The following is a 13,273-nucleotide window of genomic DNA, read 5'->3' on the forward strand; positions in this document are numbered from 1 at the left end:
GGACCTATTGTTGACCAATTGATGAGAGCAAGAGTGATTTGGGTTTATGTCCTTAAGAAAGAAATCTAGCCAGTAAATCCCAAGATATCTTGCTAGGTTTCAGCAATCAAAATTTACATTCCTTTGGGCAGAGGACCTGCAGGAAAGGAAAGAAGAAAGGAAGGAAAGAGGAAGGGAGGAAAGGAAGAAAGGGAAAGAAGGAAGGAGGGAAAAAAGGAAGGGAGGAAGGAAGGGAGGAAGGAAGGAAGGAAGGAAGGAAGGAAGGAAGGAAGGAAGGAAGGAAGGAAAGAAGGAAGGAAGGAAGAAAGACTGGGCAAGTCACTTAACCTCTGTTTGCCTTAATACACTGGAGAAGGAAATGGCAAACCACTCCAGTCTCTTTGATAAGAAAACCTCATGGACAGTTTTGGTGTGCTATGGTCCACAGGGTCACAAAGAGTAGAATATGACTGAAGAAAAATTATCAGGAATTGTTTCCTTATACCAAGCTTAAATTGGCCTCTTCCTAACTGCTCATATCTGCTCCCATTCCACCTACAATAGTCCTTTCCCCTGGGGTCAAATAGAATGGGTCTAACTCTTCTGGGACATTACAACCCTCTAAAAACCTCTGGAAGATTATCACAGTCTCCCAAAATATTCTTTTCTTCAAGATATCAGACTATAAACCTTGAACCCTAACTCCATGACAGTTGATAGTGAGGGACTTCATTCATATTTATTTATCTTCTTCTTGCCTCTTCCTCCCTTCCCCCTACCACCGTATCTAGTTTTGTATTTAATGAATGCTCTGACTTTCTCTGTAATCTTGCTTCTGTCTTCATCATTTGGCTTTCTACAAAGTTAGCAGTGGTCAATCTCTCTCCTGCTGGATATACCCTCATCACTGAGGTTTTGTGACCCTCCTGTCTCCTGGTCCTCCTTCACAGAGAGAATGCTCCTTTTTTTTTGCCTCCTTTGCCAGCTCTTCAAACAGGTCTTCAACAAGATGACAGATGATGGTGGGCACATCAGAATTCTAATAAATTTTAATTCATTCAATTAATTTCCCTTTCAATTCAACAAACATTTACTAAATCAATAATTTAAAGGGAGGACCTACTGGGCTGAAAATATTGTGGCTTTGGAAGATAAAAAGGGAGTCATTATTCAAGAAGAAGAAGTCCTGCAAAAGTTTGCCAATGCTCATTGCCATTGGATGTATTTTTTCTTCCCACACTGGCTAGGGACCCGTGAAAAACTGTATATTGTTGTTGTTCAGTTGTGTCAGATTCTTCATGACTTCGTTTTGGGTTTTCTTGGCAAAGATATTGGAGTGGTTTGCCATTTCCTTCCCCAGCTTATTTGACAGGTGAGGAAACTGAGTCAAATACGGTCAAGTGACTTGTCCAGGGTCACACAACTAGTAAGTGTCTTAGGCCAGATTTGAACTCATGAATATGAGTCTTCCTGACTGCAGGCCTTGCGCTCTATCCAGTGAGTCACCTCACTGCCAATGCTCATGGCCATTTGATGTCTTTTTTTCTTCCCATACTGACTAGGGACTCATGGAAAGCTGTATAGCCTGAGACATTTTCAATCAGTCATTTGTTGAGCAATTGCTAAGTGAAAGGTACTATATTTTAAAAATTAAGACAGTGTGCAAAGTCACATGAATGTCTAATCATTTTAAAGATTATATCTTATCTGCTTTGTACCATGCTCCTTCTCCTCTTCTTTTTTTAATAGAATGGCTAGACAAGGCAAGACCACTCTAGTAATCTGCTGCTAAAGAAATCTACCAACACAGGCTCTCTTTATGTAAACTCAAGTTAGGACCTGAAACCTTTTAATCACCTACTCCAATTCTTATATTATCTTGTATATGTATTGCATATGTTTATTTGATCAATTTGCTCAAGGAGGACAGAAGGAAGTTAGCATTTATTAATAACCTACTCTGTGCCATGCACTGTGCTAAGCACTTTACAGATACTATCTCTTATCTTCACAGCAACCTTTAGGGGCAGGTGCTATTTTTACTTCCATTTTATAGTTGAGGAAACTGAGGCAGAGTTTGTGACCCAGGATTCTACAGCAAGTAATTGTCTAAGGATGGATTTAAATGTTCTAGCCATTGTGCCACCTAGCGGCCTTAGACAGCTATCCCTATGGGTGTTGGTTTGACATTTGAACTGGGCTAAATGGAAAGGAATGGGAAAAAAACATTTATACAGCTCCTACTGTGTACCAGGCATTGTGCTAAGTGGTTTACAAATATTACATCATTTGATCCTCAAAGAACCCTGCAAGATACGTGCTGTTATGTCACTCATAGACTTTTTGTCTAAGAAATTTTGTAGCCCAGGAAATGAAAATGTTTTCATTTTGGTTCTCATTGTGAAGAATCAGTCTCTCTCTCTCTCTCTCTCTTCTCTCTCTCTCTCTCTGGAATAACTTTGGCTTCTGGTGATGGAGCAGGTCCCAGTGTGCTGGAAAGAGCACTGACCATGGGGTCAGAAAATCCAAATTCAAGTCCTGGCCCAAGCACTTTTAAATTTCCTTGAACAAGTTATTTAGACTTATCTCACCTGTAAAAGGGACTTGATAATAACACATCACAGGGTTGTTTTGAGGAAAGGCTTTTAAAAAAACAACAATTCTAAAGTCCTATGGAAATGTGGGTTATTATTAATTCAGCCTTGGCAACATTGCTCTGGGTGATAGAATAGCTTCAAGCCACAATAAGGAACAGCATATTGTTGGGGAAGAAATCTTGTCCCATCCCCACCTTTCCCCAGCCCTCCAATCCCCTAGCAACCACTAGGTCATTGGTACAGCTTCAGAGGTTTAAGCGGTAGAGTCTTAAAGAGGAACTCACCATTGTGGACAGGAAAAGAGGCAAGAAATTGATATGGGTGGTGTATAATAGTTTAGAATCATCAGGGAGAAGGAAAAGAGCAGAACCAAGAAAGAGTTATCTGTCATATGAACAATGATACAATAACATTTGAAGTACAATAGAGAAAGAAGAAAGATTCTTGAATTAAAATCTTTTTTTTCTGTATTATGATTGGCAGAGAAAGCAGGGACATGAAGAACAATTTGGGGGTTGGGAATAAAATCAAATAGATGCAGGCAGGAAATAAAGTCCACATCGTTACACTGGTGTCCACAGGATTCTTGCCCTACTTCATGTCTAGTAGAAGAATCATTAAAGAAAAAAAAAACACGAGAGAGAAAAGGGGCAGGAAGGGGAAAAGTAGGGGAGAGAAAGAGAATATCAGTTCCACTTCTGATCCTCCCGGTGCGGTAAGCGTTAAGGGGAGGAGGAGGATGACGCGGTTTGCGTCTGGAGCAGCTCCTTGGAGTCCACAGCATCCACAGACTGAGCCTCGCCTTCCTTTCTCCCTCTGCAGACACACCGAGACACAAAAGCCAGTGCTAGAGACCCCATAACATCATGACCGAAACCACCAAGACCCACGTTATCCTTTTGGCTTGTGGCAGCTTCAATCCCATCACCAAGGGACACATTCAGATGTTCGGTAAGTCTTTCTGTCCACCCCCCCCCAACCCCCCCCCCCCCCCGAACGCTTTCCTCTCCTCCCCACACCTGTGTTTTCCAATGCGATTGAATTTGCTGGCGTGTATTCCATTAGGGTGGGCGCCACTGGCTGCCCTGCTTCTCGGGAGAAAGCCACTTTATTTATTGCAGGCCACATGAATGGATACGAAGGACGCCTTTCACAGGCTTGAACAGCATCTGCTTGGTCTGAGCTCAGTGTAAACGAGTGGGTGGCGGGGGATGGGAGAAGTGAGGCTGGGGGAAAGATGGTTAGTTCTGGACTCGCAAATTCAGGTGGAATGGATCTATTGCAAGTTGGTTTGACTACTTGGTTCCGGGGGCCCAGGATGGCGTAGGCGTGGGACGAAGGGAAGAAAAGGGTGTGTGTGGAGGGGTGCGGTGGCATGGGGAGGATGTTTGTTTAGGATATACGGAGAGAGTGAAGGAGTTAAATAATGTATTTGCACCAGGGACGAGCGGACACACACAGAGAACACACACGCACACACATCATAGCTGCTCAGGTTATCGAGATAGGGACATCGATTGATTTAGGGGTCGGTAAAAGGTGGGAACCAAACTGATGGAAGAGGATGACTGGGATATCTAAAAAACAACTGATTTGCTTGGGATTCTTGGAGGCGGGAGGTGGGAGATGGTGAGTCCTTCACTGATCCGGATTTGGATTATGGTACCAGCTGCATTGGAATGGGAGGGGTAGAGGTTGGCCGTAGTGGACAGCTCCTCAGGAGCCGGTGTTAATGGGATCAATGGCGATAGTTGCGTCAGTGAAATGGGGCTCTAAGGGCTGGTTTGGAGGTTTTTTTTAATGTTATTTATTTTTACTTAAAAGGTTGGGGGTGTGGATGGGGGGAGAGAGAGAGAAAGAGAGAGAGAGAGAGGGAAAGAGAGAGAGAGAGAGAGAGAGAGAGAGAGAGAGAGAGAGAGAGAGAGAGAGATGCTCCATGGTTGTTTGTTTGGGGTCTGGTGTTAGTGGGAAGGAGATCTGTGCCGGTAGGGGGTCTCGATTCACTACCAGTAGACAGAAGGCTATTTCTCTGGGCTCCTATAGAACTTGAGAGGACCACGGAAATATATGTGATTTTAGGCCCTAAGGAGGTGTGGTAGTGATCCAGCATTGGGAAGAAGTCAGGGACAGGAGTAGTGAGTGAACGCTGTTCTTTCGGGAACGTAGGAGCCTTAGGGAAAGGGTTTTAAAAGAACAGAAGCGTGGGAGATGAGGGTTTGAGGCCGCTGACCTGGGCTGGTTTGGAGGATAGTCGCTATCCAGAGGCTTGGGTGCTGAAACGGTGGAAGAGACGCAATATCGGGTCCAGGCTCACACACACGTGTTCACCACAGAGATCGGGTGGGGAGCAGTTTAATGTTAGAACACACTTGAGTGTGTATGTGTGCGTCTTTAAGGTTTTTTTTTTTTTACAAAGATCCATATGACATCAGCAAAGACCTGGAATATGAAAATATAACTGCTTTGTGGAAAAAGCAAAGGGCTGATTCAGACCAACAGTATTCATTTAAAACAGTGAAGGGAGCTGGGCAGAATGGATCAGGAAAGGATCAATGAAAAAAATTCAAAGCCAGTTTCAGTAGCTCGGAGACCAGGAAAAGACATTCTTTGCTGGGTACACTATTCAAGCTTCAGTTCCTTATAGATTCTCTCATTTTAAGTGCTTTATTAGGAAGCAATTGTAAAAACACCTGAGAAGCAAAAGACTTCAGCAACAGGCTTTGGTGAAAGTATGAGGAGTTATGTATTAGCAAACAGTGCAAGTGGAGAGGTAAAAGGGAAGAGAATAGGAAAGAATTATTTGTCCTTATTTCCTTGTGTCCTGTCACTTCTTGTCAAGAAAATGCCTTTATTTAGGTCCAAATTGTGGATAATATTTGTTATTCTTCAACAGTTGCATTTGACAAGCTTGTGGGTTTTTGTTTTGTTTTTGTTTAGAGAACATGACAAATAGATCAATGGATTAAAGTATATTTACAGGAAGGCGATTTTTGCCTCATTTAAGTGTTGGGTAGGGTCAAAATGTCTGTGCTGACACTGTAACTAGGAAAGGAAGAATTATTTAACCCTCTATGAGTTTACACTATAAACCCAGAAAATATTTCATAAGTACCACACTTTACAATGACTCTGTACCCTTTGTCCTCAACTACTACAGCAAAAGTTGATCAAGGGGTATAATGTTACCCATGACCCGAAAACAAAAAAGACACACTAAGGCTGTCTTTGAGATGCACCAAGTACCTCAGTCCTATAGGTTGATCTGGTCCTGGACAATGTCCCAGTACAGTCTGTAAACATGGATTATAATATTTTTTAAATGGTACTATACTTAGATTATATAATTGCTGTGAGATCTCTTTACAGATGGCCATTTTATGAGTCCTCAGAGTCCTTATACTAAATTATCTATCTATATATATTTGTGTGTGTTTGTGTGTGTGTGTGTTGTGTGTGTGTGGAGAGAGACAGAGAGAGAGAGAGAGAGCGCTCTGTGAGAGAACATAGATATGAAACACAAAAGACATACTGTTGAAGAGAATACCCATGTTGATGAGATTGCATATGTATTGAAGTAATAAAGAAATTATATATATATATATATACATATATGTATTTGTACACACATGAATTTATAGCATATGTTCATAAATGTGTGTATATCAGGTCTTCCAAGTGGATTTTAGTGAACTTTCCTTCTTTCATTTTTTCCTGGTACATTCTTCATCTCTCTTCCCTGACTTTGCTCATTTCCTTCAACCATTCTATATTGATGAACTTCATTCTATTCTATTGGCCAAGTAGGATGTGATTCCTTTTAGAATTTATCTTTTGTAAGACAGAAGATTTCTCCTTTCAGGGACAGAGAGCACCCTGGATGGCTTGCTCTGACTCCTTCCCTAGATGACTACATGCCAAATCCAAGGTAAAAAACCAAGGATTCTGTCATGGGGCTGCAGCATACTGGCCAAAATATCAGGTTGCAGAAATGAAGGACTTTTACATAGGGGATGCTGAGCAGCTGTTCACCTCCAGAAAGGGCAAAAAAGAGGAATTGTAGTGTAGGTGGAACTAGTTAGGTACAAAGACCTTGTGAAGGGAAATTTGAATGAACAGTGCTGGACTAGTTTGTCAATGGAATATGTCAGTAATATTTGGTGCACTTCAGGTCACTCTTTTAGGTGCTATGAAGAGATACATGAAAAAGATAAGACAGTAACTCCAGTGATATTAAGGCAAGTACAACGTAGTAAAGAAAACATGACAAATATATAGGTGAAGAAAAATATGTATTTTAAATAAATATAAAGAAGGTTGTGGGATCTGAGGGAGATATTTAAGAGTAGGATAGAGATCTATTTTGCTAAACCCAGTGGCAGTGTAATTATTGACTGACCTTGAAAACACATGATTCCACAGTCACTCTGCCTGTTCTCTGCTTCATTTGGGTTTACCCTGAAAAGAACAAAATGATGTTGCACATCAATTAAATAAGATTCTTAATTATGAACTTGCTTAAGATAATTTCCCATTCCTGGGGAAAGTAGTGTTTGCTTTATGAAGCTCTTTATGTTCTATTTTATCACTTAAAATGCATTTAAAATTTTGCTTTACAAAATCACAAAAACAATAAGTGTACTAAGATACTTCTCCAACAAAGTTGCATGAAGCTTATAACTAAACGAAACAAAGCCTACCCCACCCCCCAAGGATTTAGTGCTTAGTACATAGTAGGAACTTAATAAACATTTATTGAACAAATTAGTGACTTTGAAATGAAATGGTTTTCATAGCATTTCTCTTGTTTTTATTTCCAGCTACTCTTCTTGTAGGGAATAAAAAAAGAAGTGGTATTCAGAAATAGAGACTATCTAAGGTTATGTTACTTTCTGTTTCTGTTAGCACTTAAATCATTCTTTATGTTTCTCAAGGGATGTGGAAGGATCTTTATAAGTTGTTCCTTCAATGTTAAGAAAAAATATTAGTATTTTTGTATCTGTTTGTAGTTTTTTTTTGTTGTTGTTTGTTTGATTTGACAAAGGAGCAGAGTTGGGAATTAGTGCCATGGGAGCTTTAGCTACATGGAGCTACTCATTCAAAAAGTGAAAAAAAATATCCCATTATTTGATATCCATATACAGATAATAGCAGCCAAGAATATTTCAGTCACAACTGTATGTGTTTATGGAAGGAATCTTCAATACACCGAGAATGTTGAATTTCATGATTTCTCTTATATTAACTTAGAGTCAAATCAACTTTATAACTTAGGGAGCCTGGTGGCAGTTAAATTGAAGTACTTGCTGGTTAGTAAAAGTATTATATTGGTATAATCAACATTCTTAGTAAAAATAATATATTGACATGAGTCAACATTCATTTTGTATTTGGACTGTTGTACCTGTCATTTAGTTCCAAACACTGAATGAAGTTACAAGCCTAGGAGAGTCTTTTGGAATGGGATGAGTGGGGAGAATAGGAGTTGGGGAGGACAAAAAGAAGGAATGGTTAATTGGGTTTGACTGTGGGAAAAAATGGTGGAGGTAAAGGATTTGGTCAAGGCCAAAATATTTTGGATGATTTTGTGATGACCAAATTACTGACTTCACATTCTTTCTCCTCCTCCACTCCAACAATTTCAAAAAATTTTTAATTTTGAGGGAAAAAAGTTGAATTAGTTATTTTCAACAGACAAAAATATATACTGTTTCTTGTGGAAAACAACAAATGGAACTAGACACACTTTGGGAGACTGGAAAAAAACACAGTCCCAGTTGCTTGTCACACATGCAATAATAAAATTTGTGATTAAAGAAGCTTGAATAGCTATCTATCTATATGTATATGTTTGTGTATACCTATAAATCCCAGGAGGAAAACCTCTTTCTCATCTGTTTTATGTGTTAATTATAATATGCCATATTCTAAGGAGAAAAAGAAATCCCAAAGTATAATAACTTCTTACATTCTCTAACAACAGACTTTTGCATTTATTACCTTATTTGTTACTAATAACAACCCTTTGAGATGAGACATGTAGATGATGTCATTCATCCAAAGTCACAAAGAGGTAGCAGGCAGTCTTAGAGACCAGATTTCCTAACTCAGTGTACTCACCCAAGAAATCTCTTTTCACCTCTCCTCTACCTCTGAATATTGAAGAGCTTTAGGAGGGAAGACCCTCTCTACTTGGGATGTGTTTATTTTGCAATTAACAAAGGTAAATTCTTTAATACTTTAAAACAGAAGCATCAAACTGGAAGCCCCCCAAACTCACTAGCAGCCTGAATCCCATTAAAATGTAATTGGAAAATATGTAACACAATAAATAAAAATACAATACAATATAACATTAATTTTTCGTTTTCTAAGTCAATATGCACTTTGCAGAGATCCATTTCTATTTGAGTTTGACATCACTTCTTTAAAGGATCTGGAAACTCATCAATGTGGGTATTCTCTCCCTGAATATAGGTCACAATGTATTCACTCCTTTTTATCCTGTGTGACTTTGTCCATGTATTCCCATTCATCTTCCATGCCCAACATACTGGGGTTATCTACTTGGTCTCAAAATTATGTGAGTACCAGTATGCCAGAAGAATATTGCTACAAAAAAGACAGATTTTTGTTTTAGGGAAAATCTTTGACAATTAACCAAATGCTTTCTAGCCTGATCTCTTCCTTTTATTCAATCTTGAGCCTAATATATTATTAATTTTCAATGTCTGCTTGAGATATAAGTACTAATGGATCAGCTTCATGGACTGACTATCCTACTGCATATCATAATCTTAACAATAGACATTTAAAACTACTAAGTTTTTCTTGTTTGGATTGTTATACCTGACTCTTGAGTGGTTGTAAGCCTCACGGAGTAGGCTCTGCCATGTATCTGAGCTAGATGCCATCAACATAATATGATCTTGCAAATAATAACATTTGGGAGGCCTCACTATCTATAGATAATCCCTCTTCCATTTGGATTCTGTGTTGCACATCTTTCATGACCGGTTTTTTCACTTGTATAAAGCATATGTCTTTCTGCTTTATGCCTCACTTGATATTAATAATCAGAGGTTTATTAAAAAAGTAATCTCTGTTATGTCTATGAAAGACTCCTGTATGTGCCTCCTATATGAGGCACAAGAAGCACCTTGAAGGCTATATTTTATTCTATCAAATCAAATATTTTTTAGAGTGAATAAACAATAAGCACAGTGGAATCCTGTATTTTCTATTGTTCCAGTTAGTTCTGTATATAGATAGATAGACAGGTTTTGCATAATGTAGAAACATAATTTGCAAAAGATTGCTTGATGCTTTCTAATACCTTTCTTCATCAAAGGTGTCCTTGATATGTGTGTAGATCAGAGGTGTCAAACACACAGGTAAAATTATTTGGGGGATTATTTAACAAAATAAATAAAAGTACAATAGAACATAGATAATGTTAATATGTGGTTTTTAAAGTCTATATATGGCCTACAAAGATCCTTACCTCAGGTTTAGTGGCTGCCATTTCTATTTGAGCTTGATACTACTGGTATAGATCATTCTAAAAATTTTGTAGAGATAAGAAAATGGGTTAGTGATCAATTACTGATATCCTTTTGATGGTTTTTTTTTGGGGGGGTATAATACCATTAATAATTTCTTCCAAACATTTGGTATGACCGGTCTTGAGAATGAGGGCTAATTCCTCAGTGCCCTCAGGACTGTGTTGCCTCAAACATGGACCTCTTGTGTGTTTTCTGTTCTGACCCAGTTTTTTTTGTTTTCTTTAATGCTATTTCTACTTCCTCATTCAGCACATCTGGGATCAATTCTAAATTCTAAAGTATCTCTATTATCACTGATGGGGGAAAATTGAGAATGCTGAAGAAACATTGACAGATCTCTTTATCCATTGATGCAGGACCATACATTTAGTGTCTCTAGAAAGGATATTAGAGATCTTGTTCAATTATCTTACTTTATAGGTGATGAAAATTAGGCCCAGAGAATTTAAGTGACTTGCCTAAGTTTACATGGGCCAGTAAGAAGCAGTGTCAGGATTTGAACCAGGTCCTCTTTTTCATTATATCTTGCAATCCTTCTTAAATGTTCTTGGGATGAACTGGCTTGAGTCTCATGACAAGCTTTATGCAAACTCATTTTCCCTTCCATTGCTTTTTAAATTTATATTAGGCAATCTTGCTCATAATTTCCACCAGTCCCTTCTATAAAATTTCACAGATGAATTTGTATTTTAAACTAGTATTGACTTTGCTATAATTCTTTATTTGTCAAGGATCATGTGATCATAGAACTAGAAATGAAAGGAATCTTAGGAATCATCAAGTTTAACCTCTTTCATTTTATGGATGAAGATACTGAGACCCAACACAATGCAACATGATATAATGCAATGAACATTTATTAAGTGGCTATTATGTTCCAGGCACTGTGTTAAGCACTGAGGATACAAATAAGAAAAAATGAGCTTGAAACTTAATGAAGGCTCTTTGAGCTGCCCTCAAGGAGCTTAAAATTCAACAGAGGAAGACAACACATAAAAGGAAGCCAAAAGTGGTAGGGGACGGAGAAAGAAGGTATTGGGCATGATGATGATGGAGTCAAAATGAAGGAGTATAGCCTGCGGGAAATGAAAAGCTAACTGGTCTTCTTAGCACTCTGTAAACGGTGACTTCGGGAGAAGTTTTTCCCCCTCATTCTCTAGGCCACCAGTCAGAGGGGCAAAGGCAGCTGAGGGCACTGGTGACTTGTAAGTAACAAAGCTGATGGAATCTCTGTGATGATTAGTTTCCTGGTGATGAGCTTTTCCTGAAGAGAGGCATGGAGAGGTATGATGATGATAGAGTGACATCCAAAGAGTGCAGCTGATGTGAAATGAAGAGAAGTTGAATGACTGGCCTAAGGTCTCATTGATGTATCAATGCCAGGATTCAAATTCAGGTTCTCTGATTCAAAATCCAATGTTTTAATACTTTAATACTTGCCTACCTGAAGTGATTTCTAGGCTCTTTTTGTACTCTTCATTCTGGTGATTTATAACAGTAAATGGTGACAATATATGTAAATATTTGTTCATCTATCCTTTTTTTTGGGAGGGGTATCATTAGCTTTTAAAAATAGGTCAGGTTAGAACTGCTTTTATTGTAGATCATATATTCTTATCATCTTTACTTTTAAAACCTAGTATTGATTAGCAGATCTGGAAATAACTCATATCTATGCCCAATAATTTTCTGTGCTAATTTCTTTCTTTACGTGTAATGTTATGAAGTTATGTCCTATGCTGCCTGACTCTCTTCTTGAAGAAGTGTGAGGTTATGGTGTAGTCTATAACCCTTTAGCCTCTTTTTTTTCTTTTTTTTTAATTTAAATTTTTTATTTTTTCCATATGCTTTTGAGTTGAAAATTTTTCTCCCTTTTCCTCCCCCCCCCAAGACGGTGCACAATCTGATATAGGCTTTACATTTACATACCCATTAAAGATATTTTCACATTAGTGAAGTTGTAAGTGAAAATTAAAACCAATACAAGGAACCATCAGAAAGAGGAAACAAAACTCAACAGAAGGTAAAAATAAGTGATAGCGATTCGACTTCCATAGTTCTTTCTTTGAATGTGAACAGCATTATCCATCCTGAGGCCTCTGGAAATGTCTTAGATTAGCCTCTTTTGTTTCTTGATCCTGAATTATATTTTCCAACATAGTTTCTGCAATCCTCCCCTACACCCAGCTTTTCATTAAAGTCACTGAGTGAAGCTATTTCATACAGTGTATATTAAAGTTTACACTGATTTAACTTTGAGGTCTTCATATGATGATAGGTTCATAGATACAGAGCTGGAAGGAAATTTACTTTACCTCTTACCAAGTCTTATACAGAATTGCTCTACCTCCTCTTCCTCTGAAACAGATTTTGGTGCATAAGTATCAATTATCTTCATAATTATCTTTTTGCCTATGCTCATTATGAGCATTACAAGGTGAGATAACCAAGTATCTCATAAGATGCTGTTTCTTGTTGCCTTTGGATACATACTAAAATAGACTGCCATATTGTTTATTTGCCTTTCCTTGGAGAATCTGTGAGCTATCCTCCAATTTAGCTGTAACTTTCTTGTCTCTTCTGGTTTCTTTTATACTTAGAATGTCAAAAATTGATGTGATTAAATTCCATATATGACTTCCAAGATCTTTGTCCAGTGACTAACATTTTGACTACTAATGATTTTGTTAATGTTTACAGATTGTCTAAAGTCTGTGAGATTCTTAGCACTCTCTGCTTTCTTTTCCACTATTATGGTACCATGGCAGAATGGGGAGACTGGGGGTAATTTTGTGTTTTTGTTTCATGAGTTGCTGTAGCTAAAGATTTACTACCTAGTGGCCCAACCAGTTTGACTGAGATCCTTTATATATAATAAATTGGGTTCTCAGAAATTACCTGTGGCCCAACTATTCTTAAAACTTTTCTAACACAATAGAATCTTTGAGCACTTATACTCTGCTGACAGCCATCAAAACTGAGTGTCACCTTCATGGCATGATGAGGTAGATGAGTAGGACTTTTGTGAAAGAGAAAGAGGAGCTTTTGAATTTATTTTCCTTTGTGACTTAGAATTTAAGATGAAAACATGTATGTAATATATTCCCTAAATATGGGGATGCAGAAGGGTGTATC

General features: G+C 38.2%; 1 protein-coding gene across 2 annotated transcripts in view; it reads left to right on the forward strand.

Moving 5' to 3' along the window:
• Positions 1–3,316: 3,316 nt before the first annotated feature.
• NMNAT2 (nicotinamide nucleotide adenylyltransferase 2) overlaps positions 3,317–13,273 on the forward strand; it is a 199,728-nt gene continuing 189,771 nt past the window's right edge. Inside the window, exon 1 of one of the 2 annotated variants that reach the window (XM_020984374.2) lies at positions 3,317–3,527. In XM_020984374.2, the coding sequence (XP_020840033.1) occupies positions 3,443–3,527 (85 nt within the window). In that variant the 5' untranslated portion in view covers positions 3,317–3,442. Of the gene's footprint in view, positions 3,528–4,087; positions 4,206–13,273 lie in introns of those variants that run through there. The other variant, XM_078156457.1, reaches the window with a different exon arrangement.

This window comes from Phascolarctos cinereus, unplaced genomic scaffold, assembly GCF_003287225.1.
Source record: "Phascolarctos cinereus isolate Bilbo 61053 unplaced genomic scaffold, phaCin_HiC Scaffold_5;HRSCAF=322, whole genome shotgun sequence".
NCBI lineage: Eukaryota > Metazoa > Chordata > Mammalia > Diprotodontia > Phascolarctidae > Phascolarctos > Phascolarctos cinereus.